Genomic DNA, 26,358 nt, shown 5'->3' with positions numbered 1-26,358 from the left:
TGAAGAGATTTTTTATTGAGAGACCACTCTGTGAAATGATTCCTCAATCTTGACAAAAATGTATTTCAATTCGTCGTACCCCACATCCGTTATTAATCATAAAAACCCATACGAAAGAATCATATCCAACATTTCCCATTTTCCTTTTCACGTTCGATACGAAAGCCGGCACTTCCAAACAATGACATTGGTCCGTATCGACTGAATATTTCTTAAAGTTCAGCCGTGAAAGGTTTGAGGACGACTTCATCCCCCAGTTTTCCGCGTTTCCTCCGTTCCCTTTTTTTCCATTCTACTTTGCGGCGCAGACCGTCTAGCCCTTCTCTCGCTCCATCCCTCTCCTGCACACTCTCCGTCCCCCCTGTTTCCCCGATTTTCCGCAGGCACTCACCAGCCGAAACTAACACGATCATGCGACCTGCTGGTAATGTTTTCCCGTTTTTTAGTGTCCGCTTCCCAAAGAAGAAAAAAAAAAAGGAGCACAAACGATGAACCCGCTTTATGTGTCCACGGACCGCATGCGGCGTTGATGCATTTATCATTTGTAATATCGCTTCTGCAATAAACTTAACTTATGTCCGGCTTTGTGTTGCGGGGAGACGATTTTTATATTATGTTTTTCGGCATATTGTGCAAGCACGCCCGGCACACAAACCCTTGTGGCCACGTCTTCCTAAAAGGAACTCGACATGATTAACGTTTTTCGGAACACTTCCATTCTATTTTATTTATTTTATCCATGGATTTAACTGGCGGATTCCCGATAAAAATCTCCCACATGTTTACAGGAACGTTCGAACACGATTTGCAGTTCTTCATCCTTCCCGCAAAGAATTTTGTTAACAATTAAATGGGTTTCCCTCAAAGAACTGACAGTGTCCGATGTGATGTACCCTGACGTTTAAATTAGCTCGGTTTGGTATGAATCGGTAGGATTTTAGTTGTAACTTTAATTGCTATCTGAATGAATTACATCTGCCGTAGTTTGCGGATGCGAAACAATTGTCAATCAAGTCAGTATGATCTGTGGTCTGTGATTTTTTTCGAGTCGTGTTAATTACAAGTGCCTAATTATAGATTATAGAATTATTTGTTTTGGCTACATAATGGCAAATTTTTTCAACTGTCATAATTCGATGTTTACAAAGTTATTTTAATTGCCGGTGCATGTGTCACATCTAATAAAATTACCCGTAACAAATTTGCCCACATAAAAAAGATCATAAAACCGCTAATAAACTCGTGGATTCCATTCATCCTCAACCAAGAGCTAATTAGAAGTCACCGCTCGGTCTCAGCAAAAGATGCGCGTCGTATAAATCCAGAAAAACTGTTCGTGTTTAACATAATTAGTAATTTCGCGAGTATTACCTACAGATAGAGGATGCATCATCAGTCTAATGTCAAGCACATGTCTTCGAGATCAGAGCGGCATTCTTACAAACCTTTTTTCACACCAACATATGTAAGAATGAATAGCTAACACATGTAAAATGCATAAAGGCCACCATTGAGGTGTATTTTCGGAATATAATTTCGACGGGGCGTAAATCATATTTAAATCTGTTCCTGATTCCCATCAAAAAGTCCACTCACACCAACCACCCAACCAAGGTTAATAAGAAGTGAAAAGATAATTTAATGGTGGCGTCCTTTTGATTGGCTAATAAGTGCCCATAACATAGCCATAACCGTAAATCGTCGCAACTCCCCGAAAATAAATTAGATTATCCAAGCCACCGATGGGTAAATCTAATTAAAAACATCACCAACCCCCCAATAATTATTAAATGATGTAATCGCATTACTGGTCGCAATGGTGGCTGGATGCAAAATACACAGTCGTCACGGCGCACCCACAAAATATAACTGAATCAAATTTCTGCAGTAATTCAGTTATGGAATATTAGCGGGGACCGCCGACATCACGAAGGGGTTTGCTTACGCTCTTGGGATCATAATATTTTGCAGGGCGGCATCAGACGTATCGCGTTACGTTTGACAAACAGCAGATTTGTCTTGTATCTCTCCGTCTGTGCTCTGTATCGATTAACCAGTCATTCTGAAGGGTGCACATACATATTATATTTTTCTGTCTAGTCTAGTCTTTCACTCATACGCATTTTTAAATATAGATTTTGAACACAGTTTTAATTTTTTCAGGTATTATGAAACGGGTAGCTTTAAAGCCGGCGTCATAGGCGGTTCAAAACCAAAAGTAGCCACCCCACCGGTGGTGGACGCCATAGCCAACTACAAAAGGGAAAATCCGACCATGTTTGCTTGGGAAATCCGAGACAGACTTCTGGCCGAAGGCATCTGTTCTCAAGACAATGTACCTAGTGTTTCGTCGATAAATAGGTAAGTACTTCTCCTGCAACCATCTCGATCTTATTACTGAACCTTTCTACGTAATGAACAAGCTCGTGAAATATTAAAACATTGTACAATGAAACATGACCGTAAAAAGCAAAACACGTAACAACAGATGCATCGTTGCCTCGAACAATATGTTGAACTTAAAATTTATCACTAATGTAAAACAAACAATTATCGCTAACTGCCCAGCCATATATTTTAAATCCCCTCATCATCTGGGGGATGGGAATTATTATCAGATGAGCGCCTCCATTCAGACTTCTGGTGACATACGGCGTGGACCTGCACATACGGCTCTTACATGTGTACTGAGATGTAGTGATATTGTTAAGTGCTTCATCATGCATAATCATGTGTTCAATTTTGTTACTAATGTAGCATATTGGGTCGTCATTACGACTTCTTTGGCAGAACCTGGCTAAGTAATTCTTCTATTTATTCTTTAAAAACTAATTTGTTTTAAGTCGCCTTTTATCCACTGGAAGTACTTCAAGTATTCTTGGTAATTTGGTATGTTAATTTGTAAATAATTGTTTCTATTAAAATAGACACAGTATTTTACATAAATATTTTACAAACTTATCTAAGTTGGGGTTTGTTTCTGTATTCCGGTTGGACTAATTTACCAAATTTGCCATCTAATTTATGGGCTCCAATTTAGAAAATCAGTGAACATGAAACGAAATCCTTTCGCGATTTCCACCCCCCCTTTGGAATAAAATCCATTAGGGCCTAATTAGTGCGATATCTCAATAAACAACAATACTACTTAGTCGTCAGTACACTGAATCGCATCTGTTATTTTATCAATGAAAAGTCGAGGGGGTGCAGTGTCGAAGTGGCCCCGACGGGATCGGCCGGTCAAATTAAATGTGTCAAATCGGACTCGAACAAAACCCGGCCCAGTCGATGTTATCTGCTCGATATAATAGAGGGTGGTATGATTGCGCGATTGTTTCGAATGGATTGTGTTGAGTGGCTCTTTATGTTCCCGGGTTGATTATTATACTCGGACGCCCGCCTATTTATAAATTAACCTATATATTCCTTTTCAATTGACGGTGAATAAATCTTTTCGCGGGTTTGTTTGTGTTTGTCTAATGATGTGCGGACCAATTGTTCACCACCTCCATTTCATCTACTCTCCCATAATCAATTGGTTGTGGTTAATCAACTCTGCCCAGTCTGAAATGTCTAAAAATGACAAAATTAAAGAAACGACCACACTTATTATAAGCGTAATAAACAGATTAGTATAAAATTAGTTATTAAAAAGTTTCCATGGAAGATTGACAACATTAGTGCGTCTAATTAAGCCGCTCCGGCAATAAATCAGGGGCGTAAAGGCGCGGTAAGGACTGATTTAAATGCGTGGCGCTGCATTAGCATATTGGATGTTAAGATCCATCGCGGCGGAGCGGATCCTCAATTATTCTCCACCACTCAAACATAATCCGAGTTTAAAAACTTTAAATAGCCAAGAAAAGTCGCTGCTCCCCCCACGGGTTCGCGTCGTGGAAACAGGGAGTAGATGCCTCACGATTCGCTCGAGTAACTCCTGGGGGTGTGGCGTATACTTGAGGGGTTTCGATAAAGTGGTGATTTTATGACTTCTCCCCAGTCACGTATTTCTCGGTCACTCTCTCTCCAACAAATATTGCTCTATACACTCCATATGCTATTATAATTGTGAGTAAAAAGCAACAAGATCAGAATGCGACATGTAATTTTGGGCTGGTTGAAAGTCAACGACGAGAATAATTTGCAAGGTGCAGTGTGGGGCGGCTTGATCGGCAATTCGAAACGACTCTTAACTCCGGAACAGTCGCGACCTTAAGGTAACGCTGGGGAAAGACGGTGGCTCTGAGACGGCCAGGGGGATTTCGACAGGGTGAAAGGGACCGACCGGGGTCTGAGAATGAACAGGAGAAAATCAATAAGAGAAGAAAGCCGTTTCCGGAACGCTCGGCTGAGTCTCAGATTCGTGAAATCGAGCTCAAACCGATATCCGCTCCGCTCGACGATCCTGCAAAATCGAGAGGAACTGAACACCGCTCCAGTGTGTGCGAGTGGAGTTGTGTTGTGTTCCCCGCGATAGAACCCTGTCAGATTTACATAAGATGGCTAACGGCATTACCAACTTATTTCCAACTGCACTCATTCGTGTGCCGAATAATGCACACAAACAATATTGAACAGACGTTCTACACATTTACCTCGTAATCATATCGTCGGGGAAAAACTTCCACATTTATTCAAGCTTTATTTTATTACCTTACTCTTTCCACACGGGAAAGCAGTAAAAATCTATACTGAAATAGAATGAGACAAGCTCAACAATAAAGCCATTTTTTTGGGCCGCAATTAATTTGAGTTACTAATTCAAGCTCGGGACCAATTAGAATAACCGAATTTGCGTTCCGGTAATAATATTTACGCTCGTTTATGCTCATCAATTACCCGGATCTCAAGATCGCCCCGGAATTTATATCCGCACTAAAACATCTTTTAATGGGCAGTGTCATCTGACTGGAGCCAATAAATAATGATAAATTTTCGTGGCGGGGCTCTCTAAGGTTTCGGGGGGACTGCGGAGGGCGTGGGGAAAAGGGAGACGAAACAGGAAACGGACATGACGCCATGCTGAGTAGAAACAGCGGAAGACTACTCCAAACAATAGCTGGCGCGCGGTGTTTTTATGTCATCGCAATTAGAACGACGGAGATTCAGAAATACTGTTTTTCCAACTTCTAACGATCCCCGTCCTGCTTTTTGCGGCCATATCTGCACCGCAAATATCATTATCTTAACTTTTTATTGCTTAAAAGGTAAAATGCTTTCTTCTCTAAGTAAATAAAGCCAGCAATTTATGTACAATGTAATTAAGAATTGACGTCTTTTCCTCGGGTCTCCCGCCTGGAAATTGATATTCACGGGTTTCCGAAAGCACTTCCACCGCAAAAGGAATATTGAAACTTTTTATTCTCCGCCCAACTTCTCTCACAAGTTTTAATAATCACAACGACTTCTTTGTGTAAATACCTACTCAATTTAGTGAAAAAGCAACCGGCCTTTTTTAACACATTATTACCCGATCAAAATAATTTTCCACAGCTTTGTTGGGTGCTTTTATCCTCAAATAAAACTCTTGTGCACTTTAGCAGCAATTGCATTAGCCGCTTGATTCAATTATGTACATTCGCTACTAAGTATATTTCTCTGGGGTCGGTTCATAAGACCAGTTCATTGTATTTACGGTCCCTAGGCAGTTGTATCTTTTTCAGCCCTCGTACGACTCCCATGCGATAACTACAGCAAATACTAGCGATTTAATTCACCCTATAATGCCAGATTTCGTTATAATCTTCTTAATTGTCTCCTCAAGGGGCGTGCATTTTCAATGTTTTTGACGAAATTGATATGTCATACATCTGGCATGGAACCACTGACAGAAATTTTCAGTAATGGGGTTAATAACAATAACACAAAGCTAATATAACACAGAAAATACTTTTCTCCATGTTCTAGGTCTTCTATTATTATTTTATTAAAAAAAATATTTAGTGTTAAGTGAAGGTAATAATAACAACAAACAATAGTAATAAGCTTTATTGAAGGAATTATGCCAGTTTAAAGTAATTAATCATCTTTCAAATCGTTGAGGTCAAATTCTTTGGTCGATACCAGTTTAATGGCGGATTTCTTAACTTCAATATTGACGACAGACAAGTCTTTCTTAAGTGTGAACGGTTTTTCCGTAGGTTCCTTTTCTTCAGGTGTTGCTCCTTCCAATTGCGCCCTTATAATTTGTATTCTTCTGGCGGTTATCAAAGGAGTGTATTTGTTAAAACCTAATTCAGACGGGGGCTGTACACAGTTCCAAGCATTTCCTGCCACTTCTTCTTTGTTGGTGCAAGGACAGGAAGATTTCCCTCCTTCAACATAACAAAATCCCACTTCTTCATCCAGTTCGTACAAGAAACTGTCAACTTCTTCTGGTTCCGCTTCTTTCTGGGTGTCTTTAACCTTACTCGGATCAATTCCACTCATAGCTGCATTAGCATCGGCTTTCGCATTTGGACCAGTGTAAACGGTCGTTTTATAATTTTTGTCATCGACAGTGTGCATAGCATAATAGCTGGTCATTTTGAATTTGGGACACGTAAATTTGATAAAAAGCAATTACTAAAAACGTCAGTTTTTGACACTAATTGTCATATTTTGAATGTGCACGTCGTTTGACTTCGGATTTGTTTTCTTTAGGGTGGATCTTAAGAGATAGCGTTTTTTGTTAATTAACATTGACTTTTTGCGGAGTTTGTCGGCCGTTAGTTTCGGAATCGCTTAAGTGTATTCGTGGCGTTGTGGAGCGCAGTAAAAGTAAAAGCAATAGGACCCTAAACCGGGAGTCCAATAAAAGCTTGAAGTAAGATGGCCGTCCGTAACGGAGGTATAAAAGTGCATCGGCGGCAACCGGCGCCTTTTCATAGGACAAGAAGCCATAATCTAAAGCTCAATGAACGGGGAGAGCTTTAATGCGGCCCTCGCTTTACGGCGTTCGGCTTTCAAGCACACGGGGCCCTCTCTTTTGTGCCACCGCAACAGCTTTTGTGATAATAACATGGAACTGTTTCTTGGTTGTTTATGCTTTGCTCTTTTTGTTTCTACACTATTTAACTGTTCAACGCAGAATCTTTGTACTTTTGTTCCTCGCCCACACACCAAATATATTACGGTGAAATTACGGCGCGACAGCCAAGTCTAAGATAAGATGTTTGATTAATTGTCCTTTCTAAAGCAGCGAAAATTATTTATGCACGGTGAACCTTCCTTTATTATTCTTTTACACCTTGCAGTCCCCTTTATGGCTATTGATTATCACACTTTCCATTTAGTTTATCATCCATTAAGATTATTAATATTAGAATTTTGCATCTCAATGTAGAGTGCATCTGGGATGCCAACTAAAAAGGTCAAGAGATGAAAAGGTATTCAATACTGAAACGATTAATAATAAAGGATACTATTCACCGTGAATGTCAGCAAATATTTCGCAAAATATTCCAGTAATTCCACTTTTATAAAATACCATGTAAAATAGAAATTTCCAACTGCTGCGATAAGAACAATGATTGTAATAATTCTACTTAATCGGCAAATATATTAATTTATTTTCTAACCGTACTTTATCCATTTTGAAAGTGTATTTACAGCCTCGATATAATTTAATTTCATAACAAATCATCGTAATTAGAAATCTAGTGATTTAATTCTATTAGAAACTTATAGATAGATATCAAACACGTACTATACTTGTAAATTCGTAAAATTAAAACACGTAAAAAGCCACTCTCATGTTAAAATCCCCCTATCCAAGCATAACCGATCGGTTCCGCGACACTCGATCAATGAATAAAAATTCGGATTTTGTCATTTGATCCCATGTCTAATGGAAGATAAAGCGAATTTTGGTCCAACAATGTTTCACTTATAGCTATCCTTCGGTTTAATATATTGCGGCTTTTATTCTAATGAGCTTAGAACGAAGTGTTAGGCCGAAACACACGTGCCTCCCCCAGCTCTAAAGCCACCCGGTCACGTGGCCAACATTTCGTTATATCCAATTTTGATGCTTGATCTAATTTAAACGAGTGAAGCTCAGTTTTTGAAGGGCGTATTTGTGACACATTAGATTATTATAATAATAACGAAAATCGCATTGTGTTGAAACAATGACAAGGATCAATTAGAAAGTTATCAGTGGTTCTGTCGATGTGATCGTTACAACGTTATTAGGAACTAACTACTACTGTTCATGTTTGCTTATCACTTAGTGAGCCGTGTAATAAGCTTACAACAACTGTTCAGGCACAAACAAATCTAAATTAAATTAAAAACTGGTTTTATCAACAGATATTGGATGCTCTTAATACATTCCCTTGTAATTTATCCATATGAGTTATAGTGCATGATGTAGTGGGCTTGTAACTCTGAAAACAAACACATCGATATGATTTATAATCTGTACAGGCCCGCCGATCCAGTCTTGAGATTCGACGTTCGATCGTGTGGGAAATAAGAAATTAAAGTGGATGAAAAAATGTATGTGGAATTAGTCAATCAACCGGCACGTGGCAGATATTCGCAACATCACTCAAGCACGTGGCCGAAAGCCAAAACAAAAATAATCACCCTCGCACTCCGGCCACAACCCCTCGACTCATTTAAAAATGATTTTATTGGGGTATACGCAATACAATATCGTTTCGTGGAAGGCAAACTGTCTTTAAGCTGATTCAATTTGTATGATGAACCGTTAAGGGAATCATTTGCCTTGCATAGATGTTATCTCCTAGTAATGAAGAAGTTATTATTAATTGATTAATTCATTTTGGTTCCTACAGAGATTATTTCAGATCAAAGTCCAATAATAAAAGGATTTTTAGGGAGCTTGGAGATAACCTTATACATCACAAATATTGTATTCAAAAGATCTTCTCTTCTGTTATGTAAATGATGATAATTAAAATCTAATAATATCAATATTATAGGAAATTACAAACTTGTTTATACTTAACATAAAATGTCTGATTCTCGTGTCACTGCTCTCGCAATTCCTTCTGAATGAGTAAAATAATTAATTAATAATGTCTGGTATGCAAGAACTATTTATGCAATTTTGTATTACAGTTTAATTAGTAAATTCCATGACAAATATGAGAATAATGGGAGATGAGACGGTTAAATACCGATTAAGATCAAATTTTTAATCAAGGAAAAATTTTGGATGAATAATTAAAAGGAAAAAATTCCAGCGCAATGTCAGATAAAGGGATTTTTCAAGTGGCCGGAATCGATTCACACGGACCCCATCAACGGCACCATCCTCGACGTAATCCCAGTGAAAATAACCCCCCGCTGTCGCATTCATGTATCACATAAACATTTTAATGAAGTATACCACTTCTGGTACAATGCCGTAGTCTATTTTAATAGACATAACATAGACTTCTATATTGTTTGACAATGACACGTCCAGCTGCCGTGCTAGAGCAAGACGGATAAATGCAGCCGGAACGGATAGAAGCGGGACGGAAGATGGTACGGTAGCAAATATTTGCCGTATTGAAGTGTCAACTATTGTTTGGTGGGCATTGTGCCGGCAGATTTGTTAGAGGAGCCGACTTATATAGAAAAGTATTCCACAGATTTTAAAATGTTATTTCGATATAATTCTAGGATTAAAAATGTTATGGACCATCGTAATAACGTGTTTAAGTGGTTTCCGGTCCATTGTTGATGGCTTAAATTATTTTATTATTGTAATTCCAAGCCGACCAGTATAATTTAATATACCATTTACTCCTTTTTGTGCGCAACTACTTGTGTCCTCTTTATTTGTCCTAAATATTCTCGATAATTTGATGGATATTTGCTTCGTAAACACAATTACTCTGAATATTTATTTGTGAACATCAGTCACGGGACCGGCCAGGTTATAATTGTTCCCACACCCGAAAACAATTCCGTATCCATCACCAACCTCTCATCTCTATTGACATATCACCTTCGCCAATAAATTCACGATAAGTCCCGTGGCGCTCACCCCCCAAAAAGCAATTCTCGAATTATTTCCCCGTGTGGCTTTAACACGCCTTGAGAGCAGATGCTATCTCTTATTGAGAATTATTCTCGTCTCATTGCTCGGTGTGCAGTTGCTTGAGTTACCCCCGGCCGTTTAATTTTCGGTTCGGTGTCCCCTAAAAGCCAACACCAGCTACGTAGACACTCCCCAAGAATATCATTTTTATCGCCGAAATTACAACGAATTATTTGAAGTTCCGGATGTACTCCGGAAATATGTATTCAAATTTAATATTTAAAGCTAATATTAGGTTCAGTAATGTTCATTTATTTGAAAAAAATGCCTTAAAATTACTAAGTGTATACGTCCAACTATCCAAAAATTTCCATAAAGTATCATTGCCAAAAGCAAAAAATAATCTGTCTATTTGCATACCTCTCGCGTAGTGTAAACGTGAAGCTCAAAGTTCCGGGATCCATTTGTACAGTTTGAGTGTCACAAAGAGATTTAGCGAGCATATTCGTCCTCTTATCAAAAGCTCAGCCTGCATACATCAAAATAACCATATTTACCTCACTGAGAGCTTATATAGTTCTATCCACAAATATAATTTGCGGAACAATTACTGCTACAGAGGAAGCCGCAGTTAAGTGGCCATGGAGATCAGTCGTACAAGTGAACAGTCGACGCAAAGCTGGAAAACGGCAAAGCGACGCGATCCGAGAATTGTCTGTGCGGCAGAGCTTTCTGCTGCTATATTAGCGAAACACAAAGCTCTGGATCCAGTAATCTAATTTGCAATGAGACTTATTAGTTTGGGCCGTGGGTTTTACGTTTGTTTAAAGCGTATCCCATTGATGTTCTGATTAATGTCGGAAACAAAAGACACGTCAAAATCAATTTGGCCACCATCCACCTCCATTTATAAATTTAGCAAATTTAAATGCACAATTCCTAAAACGTTGATTATTTTAATTGAAGGATCGTGAGGAACAAGGCGGCGGAGAAGGCGAAACACGCGCACCAAGTCGCCACCAGCGGAACAACCGGATCAGGATCCGGTGGACCAGTATCTGTGATCGCTCATGCACCTGCCACCCAACTCTCGGAACCCAGGTCGGGGGCTTATAGCATTAACGGTATCCTCGGCATCCAGCACGACCCCAACGGAAACAGCATCAAGAGGAAGCGAATAGACGACCACGGTAAGTCAACTTCACCTACAATTACTCAAGCCATTGGTACAAATATTTGTTATCGTTCTATGAACCCAGAAAAACTGATTTCTCTTTAGGTTAAACATTTCGGTCTTCAGTTACACGTTTAGGTCAAACGCCAATTGATAATTTGATAGTTTGGAAAGTACCATCAAGATTACAAAAACGACTTCAGAACTGAATTACGCTATCGGAACCCTTCATTATAAAAATGCTTAATACCTGTAATTTGACTGTCTAAATATTTCGATATTTTAATAAATGCCAAAACCGGCCAGTTTACCCACAAATCAACGTCCATAACGGTTACCCAGGCCGGAGCCAAACCATTAATTAAACGAACCTCTTCTGATAATAGTAATTTAAACTTTCTTTATTGTCAAACGTATCCTAAACGCAATATCCTGTATCTAATTGATTATGTGCGTACAAAACACAGCTACTTAATTCAAATAGTGAAATTTCGAAAAACGGCCATTTAAATTCTCGCACAGATCATTGTGACTGTATTTGTGTTGTTTCCTGTAAAAGTATTTCCCAAGCCACCTTGTTGTGAATAAATTAAATGTCTAATAAAAAAGCAAACATAAGCGTTTTTACCGTACACCTTTTGTTCGGGCTCTTGACATTTAAATGTTGCTCTTTTTGCCCCCTTGTATAATTTTCACCCTAATGCCTCTGTATCCATACAATAGGGAAACTAGACAGTCAAATAATCGATATAAAAGTTATAACGGAAGTGTTTGCTGAAGTTTAGCTCCAGGAATAAAGAAGTTCTGCTATAATTTTGATCTCCGAACAATATTTATCGTCTGAACGATAATATCATTCATATAAGCCACAGTTGGAACCGGCAGTGATTTAGTTATTAGCATTTTTAACCCTTGATTTATTTGGTCGACTGTGGATGCAGGGCGATGTTATTACAATTATATTGACTGGTCCATGGGGAGGAACCCCACGGCACATTGAAAATAAATCGACTAGTGTTGTACGTAGTAAAGTCAAGCTTTGTTATGTTAGTGATGGCCATTTCTGGATACCCCAAAATACAAATTTAATTTCGTTCAAAGTCCCATTAAATTCTCGACCGTGATTTAACACGAAAATTACTTTTTGAAAAACTGACCGGGTGTTAGCACGCCACTGTATCACAACAGCACCTTTACAAAGTGTCCAGAAAAAACTTGTTTAATTAGTGTGCCTAATGCCGGGACAATTTGCACGGTTGGAACTAATGAAACGTTGTGAAGGCGCCATATGTTAATTTGGCAGTACGTCGCGGCGTTTAACTACAGGGACGCGCTGTCTTTTGGCAAACACCGTAACGATGGCACCGCCTGTGGCACAGATAATCGAGATTAACATCAAAACGCACGGTATAAATCATATTTTTCGGTTTCGCTAATGATTCGTTTCATAATTTATTGGAATTTTGGACTTTCCTCCGTCTATTTTTGAACGGTGTTAGTCGCCAGCAGCGCACCACAAAGATCTTTAAGTTCACAGTTTTTAATAATACAGTGGAACCATTAAATTAATAAGAAATCTCCATGTCCAAATTCGTGGTTCATTATGAAAAAAATCAAACCTAACCTGATGTGAAATCCGGCAATTTCCTGCATTTATTGAATAACAAATGAAAGAATGTAAACAGCAGCAACGTTATAAATTATATAAGAAACTTCCTAGATTTGTAAATGACCGGACACAAAGAGTAACTCACCGCTGATAAATATTAAATGGCATAATAAGGAAGCGGGCAAGGAATTCCTACGGTAACGTTTTGACCGGAAGCGGGGTCTTAACCGGATTTCACGGTGGACTTATCCTTTATCCGAACTTCTTGGTTAGTCCTGTCTGCAGACCCTTAACTTGAGAAACTGCCAAGCTCCTTCGGAATAGACAATTACCATAGTCATTACGGCTCTGACACTTCTTAAACCAAGATTTATATACCTTGCATCATTGTCGGGACGACCGATTTATTATCCCCGAGATTATGTCCTGGCCGAACAATTATTGTTCGCGATGCTTAACAATTAATTATATTAGGGGGGAGCAATTAAATTGTAGGTATTAATTGATGGTTGCCTCGTACAGCATTAGGAAAGAATCCGGGAAGGAGGATTGATGAAATCGGACATTTGTCACAACAAATTAATCAAAATCCATAAAGTTGTCAGTGGGTGGACGGATCGTTATTTGGAAAGGACAGCAATTCGCTGCGTGTCTTCAATGCGGACTTACTGGACCGTATTGTTGTTACAATGGTTGTTAACTTAGTGATTAACCATCACTCATCCCGTGACGTCATTGTTCCGTGATTAATTGATTAGCGAGATTGTAAAGTACCACATGGGATTTGCTAGTATAGAAATTACACGCGTCCTGACTACGGGCTACTTGAAATTCCGTTCATTAAATCCTATTAATTGCTACGATGTTCCATTCTTGGCCGACGACACAAATTTTAACACCAGTTTTCGGGTCAATTGGTCAAAAAAATATTAATTGCGTCCAAACTGGATTAATTGATTGATCATTGTTGTTTGACTAAACGTAATAATAATAATTATCGTCATTAACGAAATCGCGCAATTAACAGGGGCTCTTTGTTTGCTATATAATTATAAATGTTTATTATGAGTAGTTCTGAAAAGTGTTTTCCATTTCGTGTTTAATTGATCCATCCTGAAACAAAAACTTTTAATACATTCCATTCAATTCCAATAATTGAAAATGTGTTTTAATCGAGTAATTTATTGAATGAAAATTACGTTGTAATTAAAATAGATATTGATATTGAGCGACCCGTTCGCATTATTAATATCGAAAAAGAGGGAAATATAAATTGAAATTTCCATATTTGAATGTCCGAGTTAATAAACGATTTTGATACATAATGCAATCAATAGGGGACTCTATTAATTTCGATTGTGACAGGCCTTGTTATTAGAACAAAGCATATTGTGGATGGGAAAACTAAAATAACCAAGTAAATGACACTCTAGTTCTGCGCATTTCAATATACCTCTCATTCCCTCTTTTAGCGGCTTATTCGTTTTGTGTAATGGAAAATAGTGAACACAAGTAAAAGGTTGTGTTGAGATAATGAAGAGGGCCCTGTCCAGTCCAGTTAGATCCGTTGTGAACTTGTTATTTTATTCCCTGGCGTATACATTTACGTAGACCTTCCACATGTTTCCATTAATCGAAAGTTGCCAGTTAATCTCGCTCTTTATCACAGCTCGAATCAATTACGAATATCAATAACTGTTTTTGCTTCAATTATAAACTGTATAGATGTGGGCTTTAATATTTTCTAAACAGCTTTTATTTTGGATACATCTTTCTAAATAACAAAATATATTTCAGAAATACTACATATTTTACGTTAATTTATTTTTATGTAATTGTTTACAAGTAAAGTAATTTTATTTTTCATTTAAGTACCTGTACAAAATTCGTAACAAACGAACATGAAAATGCATTGTTTTAGCCAGAAATATAAATAAATAACTGACGCGTGCCCGACACAATTTAATTTTGATTAGCTTAAACACGAGCGAATCGAAACGACCGAAATAATTAACGTAATAAAGCGCAATGAAATGTAATCCGATCGTCCACAATTGGAGGCTGAAAACCGGGAGGGGTAATATTCGATCGACGTACCCCCCAGGCCGTAAATAACATCCCTAAATTGCAGTATGAAATTGTCAAAATATAAATTTATAAATCTCACGGTCCACGACCAGGGCGTAGCCTGATCCTCATGACTGCTCACCATCCGTGAAGTTTTATAATAGTGGATGTGTTCACGACTTGTACGCCACCCGAAAAAATGCAACTACAATATTATGTGTGCTTTATTGTGCTCCCCTGTCGGCCATGGTGATTCAAGATTATGTTTTTCATATTTATTTTGTTGGTAATAAAGGAACAATAAATCGGCGCCGCTGGAATTAAATCATTTTTTGGGGCAATTTATGACAGATGGCGGACAATTTCTTTTAGCACTGAAGTTTAAAAAAATGTTATGAATTAAACATCACCAACGTAATAAAAATTGTGATTAAATAATCAATAAATCTGCAAAAAAGCTACGTAACATTACTAATGAAAAGCTTTGTACCATCTTGTGGGAAGTAATTCCAAAGGCCAAACCGTAACCGGCAGTCACAAAAGCTGTTGGAAACAGTATATAAGTCGACCGCCAAAGGTGCTTTAACATAGTATGCTCCTAAAATTGAAGAACTACAAGACGGTGGCAAAATATCATTTATAAAAAATGATATAGATCATAAACAACATAAAAAGGAGATTAAATTATCAACAAATCCGCCAATAAAGCTACGTACACCAATGGAAAGCTTTGTAGCATCTTGTATGAAGTAATTCTAAAGGCCAAACTGTAACGGAAAATCAGTAAAGATGCGGCAAACAGTAAACAAAACGGCCGCCAAAGATGCTTTAACACAGTATGCTTCTTAAATCAAACCAGTGCCAAAATGTGGTTTATACAAAATATTAGGGATTAAACATCACCAAAACTAAACATAAAAAATAAGAATTAAATCAATAAACCTGCAAGTAAAGCTACGTACACTAGTGGAAAGCTTCGTAGCATCTTCTGAAAAGTAATTGCGAAGCCAAAACAGTAACAAACAGTCAGAGAAGCTGCATGAAACGGAATAAAAGACGGACGCCGAAGGTCCTTTAACACACCGTGCTCCTTAAATCGAGGATCTACAAGTAGGATTCGATTGCGTCGAGCGTAAATCGCATCAGCGTGAAACAAGACGAGTGCGGCCTTCCGGCGCCCTCCTGACCAATCAGCGCCGCTGCCAGATTATGAAGACATCACACGCGTTGCTACGCGACCGCGAAATCCCCGCAGCCACCCAAATAAACCGCCACCAACTCGCCCCCTCAACGAAAAACGGCATATGGACCGGCGGTTTTCGGGGGGCGATGTTTTCTTGTGTGGACGATCTGGGAAGGAAACGGCGACGGATCTACATACGTTCTGTTTCGGTGTCTTTGTGTAATGTAAATTTAACAATGTCATTACATCATTTACACTACTTAGACAATTTTATTTATAATTTCATTCAATTAAATAATAATTTTTGGATTTTCGACTGACGATAGTCAGTACACCTCGAATACATTGACATAATTCTTAACAAAGACGGATTTAAATCAGTTCTGTTTACGATTTACTTGACAATGCCGTCCGGAACGGGCAGTTTTTGCCAAACCGGAACCCAGTTTCCGGTATTCTTGAATCGTCCGAAGTTCCACGGCAAAAACCGCATCCTTAACATAAATAACGAACATGGGCATTTTTTTGTCCGAAATTTTATGCACAAACTGGTACTTTTTTTTTAATTAACCGACAAATACAACATAATATCTGATTTTTTCGTTCGTACACGTTGCGTTCGATTTTGGTCCGTTTGATGGGCAAATCGTTTTCCACTGACACCGAAAATAGATTGGAATTCGTCCCCGGAGACGGGAATTCCAGCACCAACAAACATGACCATTAAACAGGATACAAATTAAAATTGATTTTTACTTACATTACAATTAGTATCAAGAACAGTTTGACAATTAACTGGCATCTCGTAAAATTCAGCTCAAACTTAATTGATTGTGTGGAGAAATCGATTTCTCTATTATCCATACTTTTACAGACGATAAGATTGCACGCACATGGCTTGATTAATTATTCAATGTTTACAAAGTTTTGCTCTTGTTCCATTTCTACTTTATTTAAATACGCGTTTTCGTTGTTTTGTTTCAGATGAAAATAGAGATATAAACGGGCATCCGGAGGATGACCTAAAACGGCAGAGATCACAATATAATGGAGACCAGCTCTATTCAAATGTAAGTAAATTGCACTCATTAAAACTCAATTAACTTTCAATATGACCATGTTTAACTATTTTATGTTTATAACATACTTTATCTGTTCGTTAGACAGAACCGTAATGTCGCAAATTCATCCCTTTATGTTGTGTTAATGGATGCACTGTGCAGTTTTATTCCTTCCTTCATTTGAAATTTGCAATACTGAATAAGTTATCGTTCTTTACCGTTAAAAAAAGTAATGCGTTTCAATTAGCATGGATTAAAATGCACAGATACAACTAACTCTCTGTATGTTTGTTGTCAACATATAGCAGGTGAAGACGCATTTTATATTCTGCACGAGTTCAAAATAATTAAAAGTCCAAGACGTTATCAACTAGCGCACATTTGAATATCTAACTGGTAAGATCGAGCGCTACAATCAGTTAGCAGTCGCATGGGTTATCGTTTTATTCTCTTATAAATGTCGCTTCCTCTTACGCTCACAACTCGTTCTCAACAGTGAAATACGAGCGTTATTGAACAAATTGCAACATTGGTTTAACGCTTCTGCAATCTGTGTCAATAGATTATTTTATACAGACAATCAAAAGTAAACAACTATTTCTTCTAGCTGTGGCCAAGTAAATGGAGCATTAAGGACGAACACAAACTGCTGTCAGAGCTGGGCGGGTCCGGTACGACAACAGGACAAACGGGATATTATGACACTCACGCCGGCTTTCCTGGTGTGAGTTCAGCGGCTGATATCTACGACACGATCAACACAATGAGCCAAACCACCTCCCAAAATCTCTACACACCTCCATTAGCCGGATCCTTAGGTAAGCACTGAAACAAATCGTTGTTTTTATTATTACCATTAAGAATAAACGTGACTAAAGTACAATAATTGTTGGTGGTGGTTAAAAAAATAAGAAAAAGCAGTTCATGGTTTAATCGAAAAATGTCGTTTAGGTTCGAATTCATTAACGCCGTTAGCACCTATAACAATGCACGAAATGAAACTAGAGAACTCGAGAATCATGGAACCCGCAATGTCGCCTTACAACTCAGGTGAGACGCAACCACCACCAAATTGGGGAAGGCCATTCTCTCGCACCCACTCTATCACGCAGTACTCAGTACCCTGTTTGTAATCCCCGCAACAAAATCAACTAATTCATGGAAGTGGTACCCGTATTTTTCACATTTCTCGACCCCGCCACTGTACTAACTAACTTTGCATGTCCTTAAACTTATTTTCGCATGTATTTTTTATGTAGGCATTGTATTCCGCTCATTGCATCATTTGGCATTGAATCCTCTAATTAAACTATCGCATTAGATATCTGTGATCTGCCCTTCCCATGTTCCCATGCTATTTTATTCTCTTTTCGCTGTTTATTATTTTCTAAAACACCGTCTCCGCACAAAGTATATGGTACCCGATGTGTTTAGTCATGACCTTTTTATGGCACATTATTATTTAAATTATCAAGAAAATTGAATTGAAAAATGTGTATGATTAACGGCACCGTTATATGAGATATTTTTTTTTTTGCCAGTGGAAATTCTCAATGAGTCACAAGATGCTTTTTAATTGCTGAATTAATGCATTTGCATTAGTACCGGTTTGAAACAGAACATCAATAATCGTGTAAATCTAGATAAAGAACAGTAGTAGGTCTCATCTGCGCTGTATAATTTTATATGACCTCTTTTTCTGTTTGCCAATTCCCGTTTGTTTAAAGTTTCCTGACTTCGAAGAAAAACAACATTGTTTATTATTAGCAACATGTTTTAACTTGAATTTCTAGAAGCTTTGCAAGGCCATATTCCAATTTTACTTATTTAATTTTGTTGCTAATCATATTTTGTATTACAGGAATGTATTAACTTATTTTAGCATGTTATAGTTGCAACTGCATGAATTCAAATAATGTTGTTTATGTGAATCATTAATTTATCTACTTTTGGAATTGTGTATATAAAATTTATCATTTATAAATTTAATTGATTATACAATTTTCATTCTATTTGAAATATTTTTCAGTATATCAATCACATTAAATACTAAAAATACAAAGAAAATTGTTGTTGCATGATCAGACAGTTTAAGTAAGAATGGTGTGCATGTGCCAACTGTACCTTACAATTTTGGCAATTAATTTAGTTGTGCTTTAATCTTAATATAATATTGTTTTTGTGTTTTTTTTTATGATTTGTGTGTGCTAATTTTTGTTGTTATTGCATGGTAGCTGAGACTAGTTCGCCGTACAGTGGCGTGGTCGGTTTGGGGGCGGCGGTGGACGGGGCGTCGCCCGGTCTGCCGCTTGCACTGCCCGCCGAACCCGGAAGTCTACCCGCCTCGCACACGGGATCCCCCGATCCTGCGGCGCTCACGGTGCTCCAGCCCTCTAACGGCTCCTCCCAGCATTACTCCACTATGTTGCCCAGTTTCGGGTATTCAACAGGTATACAAACTACATAATTTTTTGAAATTTATGATTCTCGCCGTTTGGTACCCAGCAGAATTGTAATGAAGTGTAAATACACCACCGAAATGTTTAATTAACTTATAATTTGAAGCAATTTCTGTAAGTAAAGTTTTAAAATGATTTGGTGTTCTTTTTCAGCTGGAACCACGGTGGTACCAGGGACTGATTACGCGTACAGTACGGCCTACAGTCAATATGGAGCAGCTTACGGCACGTATGGTTATGGTACTGCGGCGTCCAGCGGGTTACTCAGTAAGTAAACAGTGAGTATTGTAGACGTTGAAAAACGAATGTAAATGTGATTGCAGGATCACATTGAACATTATCATGCCAAAAATTCAAAAATATATCATATGAAATTTGAAGTCTGTTGAACGATTATATTTGTGATTTTTTGGCAATGTTTAATTTTAATAGCACCAATAAGTTATAGTGATATAATCGAATTAATGTGTTTATAAACACATATAAATCATTATTATTTAGATTTGCAAAATATTTATAATAATTACTGTCTCCAAATATTTCACAACTTCCGAATCCGAATTTCGAAGTCCTTAATCGATTCGATTTCATGTAAACAATCAAATTCAAAAATTCAATATTGAATGTGATTTAAATTTATAAAATTAAATTGAAATTGAATGAATGAATTTAAAATTTGCTTGCTTATAAAGGATGGGCCATCTACCGTTTGCAATTTTAAAAGGCAAACTTTTCGTGGCCCACCCGTTAGAATTATAGTTACTATATACTAAAGTTTTTATTTTTTATATACTATAGTTTTATTTATTTATTTTTTTTTTTGAAACCGAAGTGTTTTTATTTAAATTTTTTGTTAAACACCATTTATAAAAATATGAAAAGCGTCACTTAAATAGTAAGTTATTAACTACAATACTAATACTATACTATACTACTAAAGAAATAACACAAAATTTAAACTTAATATATTTTGTAAGAAGAATTTTTTTAAATTTGCTCCAGGCAGAATGCAATGCTATTTCTATGACATTGGGCATTAATTTTGTTTAAGATATAATTTAAGTAAATCGATTGAATTTTAAATCCAAATGTCTCGAAAACAATCAGTCTGAGATATGTAAAATTATGTAAAATACTTAAGGGAGTGGGACACACAATATTCCTAACTATGATTCGTTATTTAAAGGACTAATTATTTAATTACCAATTACTGAATTAAAATTATTTTTATTCTCAATGAAATATCCAATTAGAAAATATTTTGAATGTGTGTATATTAAAAAATTCTAGATAACTATTTTATTTTCATCCCCTGGCTAAACTGCACAAAATTTATTTAACCGACTATTTTCTAAATAAAAAATTTATTTGCAGATAATCCGTATTATTATTCGAACAACGAGATCCCCTTGAACGGGGGTTTGGGCCACACGAGCGCCTCGAATTCGAACATAAACTCCGAACAAAGCAGCCGGAGCCCCCTGGCCGCCACTAGAGCGAACTCCTTGGCGTCCGCAAACTCGCCGACAGAGAGCGGCAGCGCCTGCCTGAAGACAGAAAACATCTACACCCACGACCTGAACTTGGGTTAAAGGAAACGGATCACGGATGGCGCCACCTCCCCCGTGTACATTTTGTATTTTTCACGCGGACTGCGATCCGTTCGTTATACCAGTGAATTGTCAACAAAAAATTGTGAATAAGTGTGTAGATATGTAGATTTAAGTTTGTGTTTTTTTTGTAAGATTGTTTTTGTATCGTTGGGCCCCGGATTGTAACCTGAAAATACAAAACAGTCCTGTAAGATATTTAAATTGGTCTCAGAATACTACGAAGATATGTTATTTATTAAATTAATCATTTCAAATGTGTTTTATATGATAACAATTTATTATATTTTATATTATTTAGTAACGTAAGTCACACCAAAGAAAGTTTTTTTTAAGATTTATTTTTATGTCCATTGCACTTTTATCATATCATGTTCCAACTTGTGACAGATTCACCCATCAAATGGCTGGATTTGTTACAAGTTGCGCTGTGTATAGTTATTTTGTTAAACACATCATTAATTTGCACCAAATCTATAATTACCTGACAGAATCAAAATTTTCAAAGTTTTATTTATCTGTCAACTAGTCAGAGAAAAACGTACTTACCTACATTCAATATTTGTGTTCTCTGAAAAAAGTCAATTCTATTCATATTTATGAAAAATTATTTGTCCAATAGTTATTTAGAACACTTGTGAATAAATCCGTATGTTTTTCGTAAATATGTGTAGAATTTTTTATTAGTCCCCCAACACTTAGTGATTGGGCGACAGACAAAGTATTATTTATCAGATTAAATTTATTTTATTTTTCAAAATGTGTAATAATATACCAAAGAGACGGCACACTTATCAAGCTGTCAAGGTATTGTAAGTATTGTATTGTAAAATGTGATAGGCCCACTAATTTCAGGCCCCGTCTTGCCCTAAACCAATCCTGTCACATTCACTCATAGTTGTAGGCAGTTTATATTTAGAAAAATAAATTAATTTAAAAATATATTTGATTTTTATTTAATACATTTTTAATTTTAAAAAGGTTAATTATCTAAAAATTATTGTTTAATAAAAATAGTGATTAAAGGTTGAATCTATAATTGTTTTAATGTTTGTACTAAAAATTTCGTTGCTAATTACAAAAGTAATGTTTATCAGGGCATACTTAACTTTTACCTAATCAACTTCTGACGACTTATATTATTTTTTATTGACTTATTCAACCATAAAATTAAGCTTTCCAATTTCTAAATAACCACAACAAATTTTTGTAAGATTATTTATTTGATACTTTCATAACACCATGTCATTCAACTCTTGAAACAACAAAATATAAACAATAACATATTTTTATTAATATAACATAACAACATATTTAACAAAAACGATAACATAATTTATGTCAACATATATTTCTATTCTAGTACTATCACATTTTGTTCAAACAACGAATTGATCAGTGGAAACTCGAAGCTGCATCAAATTCTCTTTCGTACTCAGACTTCTCAACCATATATTTAGGCAAAGTCAAGCCCAAAGTTTTGCTGTATACCCTTTGAGTCTCAACTCCTACTTGCTCATCTCTACTTTCGGCACTTTTTTGAGATTTAGGATTGTACTTTACATAAGATCCATGAATTTGAGAAGCTGCTTCGTCCAGTTTTGGAATTTGTTTTGTCACTTTCTTAAAAACCTTCTTCTTTTTAATTACTGGAGCCTGAGTAGCAGTTATGGTTTGCTTTGACTCGGACTCTTCTTCATCAGCTTGATTAGGTTTGTTCAGTTTTTGAACCTCATGATAAGCTTTATGAGATTTTTGTGGCTCAGACACGTACATGCATTCCTCGTGTTGAATATTATGTTTATCCACACACAAATAGCAGGTCATGCCTTTTTTCTCCGCCTTTTTGCAGTTAGATCTATCTTTTTTAGAAAATTCAGCCAAAACCTCCTCTACATCATGTTTGGAGTTAGCTGAGGTGTATTCGGCTTGTTGCTCTTGTTTTTTCGATTCTTCACTTTCGGGGAACAGTTTATGGTGAAAGTCATCAAATGCAATAAAATCGTCTTGTTTTTCCTTAGTTTCAGCTTTCTCATCTTCGGTGTAGTAACCATCATCATTCTCAGGTGCTTCTTGGCCTCTAGAATTATCTATAAAGTGTTGAGGTATACTGTAATCATCGGAGGTACTTTCCTTTGAGTTGTCTGATGAAACTCTCCTGTTAGGAACTTGTTTAGTCTCAGATACGCGATAGTTTTTATCTTTCAAATTGTCTTTTGTCTCTTCTCCTCTTCTTTTAGAGAAACGGTCGTTCCTTTCAGGCCTCGTATTACTCTTAATGCGACCTTCATAATGTTCGACTGGCTCAACTTTTCTGTCTAATTTCTTACCAAATTCAGATGCAGGTTTAATATTTTTGTCAGATGATTTTTTTGATTTCAATTCGACAGTTTTCGTCTCTTCTTCTTCTGGTTGTTCGTCATTACTATTATATTTTTTATTTGTTACATACGCATATTTTTGATCTTTTGGTTCGGATGTGTAGGAACATTGTTCAAAGTTACCACCAGTTTTAGAATTTTTGCAGATAGTGCACGTCATACCATCCTTATCAACCTTTTTACAATTCTCAGGATTTTTTTTGACTTCTTCGGATTGTTGCTCAGAGTAACTTTTTGATTCGGTGTCGAAACTTGGATCGTACTGAAACAAATGGCTGAAATCATCTTCGTCGTTCGACTTCTTGTTGTTCAGTTGTTGAGATCGACGTTTTACATACTCATAGGGGTCAGAATCGTCTTTATCATCTGAGTATCTTTTGTATCTAAATCCATCTCCTTCAACTGCAGGTGTAGAATATCTTTCTGATTTTCCTTGGTAGTAATTCAATGGTTTGGGTTCTGAAGAATATGAGCACTGTGTGTATTTAGATTTATTACTAGGATCTTCACAGACATAACAGTTCATCGCATCATCATGGGAGACGTGTTTCTTGAGTTTCTTACATCCATTGATCTTTTCGGCATGTTCTGTAGATTGTGCTTCGTATAGGGGTACAGCGCTGGTTCCTGATGCATACTTGTTGTAGGCAGGATTGAACGGAGCTGCAGTGCTGATTAAAGATCCTAAATATTTAGGCTTCTTGGTCGTGCCTTGGAAACTATATTTTTGATAAGGTGACAATGTGGTCGGAGATTCAACATTTTCATAAAATCCTCTAGCTGATGGATACTGGGACACTGAAGAGCTGGATTTTCCTGTGTTGTAATTTACTTGTTTTCCATGGACAACGGGTTCCTCGTATTTGGATTCTACGTCTTCGGATTGTTCTTCCTCGGATTCATAGTTTTTCTTTTGGTTATTTCTTGGCTCTATTTCTTCCACTTCATCGTCAGACTTTTCAGCTTCATCTTCGAATACTAGTTTTGGGGGCAAGTTGTGAGAGATGTATTTTGGGGAATCCTCATCACGTTCGACTTTTTCATCAGCAGCTTGCTGCCGTTGCGAATCCTCAAAATAATCTTTTTGGAAGTTAGATGTTTGTTTTGGTTGTTGCTGATTGTCGAAAGGGTTTACTGGAGCGTTTTGTGGAACATTCGAGACAACATTGGATTTTGTGGGCTGATTAACAGAAGCACCAAAAGCTGAAATAAATCTATAAATACGATGATATTAGGAAATAAAACTGAAGTTACCAATTGGTGACGGGCTAAAAAAACTATCGAATTCGCTCTGGGACACGAAACTTTCGATTCTGGGATTACTTTTGCCCTGTGCTGTTAAAGGAGCAGAATTGTCGACTGCATAATATTTGGAGTAATCTGGATGATCATGACTTTCACCGGTATCATCAGTAAAATCCTCATGATCTTCTTCCGCCCCATCATACTCGTAATTTTGACATCTTACATGAGATAAGGAAATAAAGAAACATATCTAGAAAGATTTTAATCAGTTTAGATTTCACAGCACTGACAGTTATTTCACGAACCGTTAATAAGATGCTTCTGTGTAGAAGCATTCTGATGTTCACTTAAGCACAAAAATCACAACGAAATTATAACAAATTTTACAACAATGGTATATATATCGGCGATTCCCACCCAACAAAAAGATTCTGTAATTGAAAGCAGCATTGTCGGATATTTCTTAAAAACAAAACAGCGATCAAGCGAGAAATGATTGGAATCCAACCGTTAAGATGCGGTTTTTCAATATGGTTCCGAATGTATCAACTGTAAAGGCGATTTTTACGGGGGGGGGAAAAAATGTGAATGCATCAATAATGTGCAACTTTTAGGTAACAGTCTGCAATATTGTCTAGCAATTACATCAGTGAAGAAAAAAGGTTATCTAAGAATTAGATAAACTTGGAGAATGTCATTATTTAACGTTTTATTTATGGTATTTCAGTTTTTGTTTATAAATGTTAAGTATAAAAGATAGTTAGAATTTTAAAAGTTTTACACTTTTCTTAAGGCTCTAGCTTAGTACCAAGCCCTTATTAGTATTCTTAGTAATATAATAATAAATAACAATAAACAATAAATAAGAAATAAATTGATTATAATAAAATTAGCAAAACTGTTTCAAATGCAGAATTATCTCATTAATTAATATGAAGTATCAGTGGGTGCAGTTACTATTTGATAAACAACAATGTATGTAAACAACAGTGTATGTAGTGAAAATATTTTTAGCTTAATAACTGTATGATTAAAGCCAGATGTGTATTCCTGTTAAAAATAGTGCAGTACTTATAAACACAGTAAATATAGTTTTTTGAAAAAAAAAAAACGACTAGATTAAAATATATAAATTTATCTCAATAAAACATTTTAAATTTGTTAATTTCTGACAATTTACCTTGTTACTTAATTCCTATCAATAAAAACAAAATTAATCGTTTAAACAAGGTGAAAGCTTAGTGGTTAGAAGAAAACAATTTACATGGCGTATTATGCCTTTATCTACAACCAATTTATGGTTAATTAGAGTCGATGCTCTAAATTCTATTTTTTGCTAATTAATTAATTCACATTTCATAATTATTACGTAACTGAAAATACCATATATGTAAACATAATACACGCAATATCTATTTTTTATGTAAATGTTAATAATCTATAAAATTCGATATTATTGTTAAAATAAATTGTCATCTCTTAACATTCCAACAATAGTTCATTTCTTGGTACCTCAGACATTCGTAGTATTTACTGGTTTTCAGGCCACAGTTTGCCCCTTGCGTCTGAATGAAATCCTCGACCATTATG

General features: G+C 36.6%; 2 protein-coding genes across 8 annotated transcripts in view; one reads left to right on the top strand and one right to left on the bottom strand.

Annotated features, from left to right (window-relative positions):
* LOC109600805 (paired box protein Pax-5) overlaps positions 1-22,084 on the top strand; it is a 94,993-nt gene extending 72,909 nt beyond the window's left edge. For 4 of the 7 annotated variants that reach the window (XM_049963150.1, XM_049963151.1, XM_049963145.1 and 1 more), the window contains 8 exons: positions 2,164-2,361; positions 10,946-11,169; positions 16,997-17,082; positions 17,681-17,891; positions 18,025-18,123; positions 19,308-19,523; positions 19,686-19,799; positions 20,907-22,084. In XM_049963150.1, coding sequence (XP_049819107.1) covers positions 2,164-2,361; positions 10,946-11,169; positions 16,997-17,082; positions 17,681-17,891; positions 18,025-18,123; positions 19,308-19,523; positions 19,686-19,799; positions 20,907-21,124 — 1,366 coding nt within the window. In that variant the 3' untranslated portion in view covers positions 21,125-22,084. Of the gene's footprint in view, positions 1-2,163; positions 2,362-10,945; positions 11,170-16,996; positions 17,083-17,680; positions 17,892-18,024; positions 18,124-19,307; positions 19,524-19,685; positions 19,811-20,906 lie in introns of all 7 variants that reach the window. The other 3 variants (XM_049963148.1, XM_049963146.1, XM_049963149.1) reach the window with 3 other exon arrangements.
* A 447-nt stretch (positions 22,085-22,531) lies between these two features.
* Positions 22,532-26,354, bottom strand: LOC126264506 (uncharacterized). The gene is made up of 3 exons (XM_049962774.1): positions 26,281-26,354; positions 24,778-24,986; positions 22,532-24,726 (listed from the first exon to the last, which is right to left on the bottom strand). Exons 1-3 carry the CDS (start codon positions 26,352-26,354, stop codon positions 22,538-22,540), a joined length of 2,472 nt encoding a protein of 823 aa, XP_049818731.1. The 3' UTR covers positions 22,532-22,537.
* Between the last annotated feature and the right edge of the window lie 4 nt (positions 26,355-26,358).

This window comes from Aethina tumida, chromosome 2, assembly GCF_024364675.1.
Source record: "Aethina tumida isolate Nest 87 chromosome 2, icAetTumi1.1, whole genome shotgun sequence".
In the NCBI taxonomy this organism is placed as follows: Eukaryota; Metazoa; Arthropoda; class Insecta; order Coleoptera; family Nitidulidae; genus Aethina; species Aethina tumida.
This window is presented reverse-complemented; position numbering and strand designations above follow the sequence as displayed.

Excerpts from the sequence above, each read along its gene's own strand:
- LOC126264506 (XM_049962774.1), bottom strand. The coding sequence starts at position 26,354 with ATGGTCGAGGATTTCATTCAGACGCAAGGGGCAAACTGTGGCCTGAAA. Across the intron at positions 24,987-26,280 it reads AAATACTACGAATGTCTGAG|ATGTCAAAATTACGAGTATG; the intron begins GTACCAAGAAAT and ends ATCTCATGTAAG. Across the intron at positions 24,727-24,777 it reads TTTTAGCCCGTCACCAATTG|CTTTTGGTGCTTCTGTTAAT; the intron begins GTAACTTCAGTT and ends GATTTATTTCAG.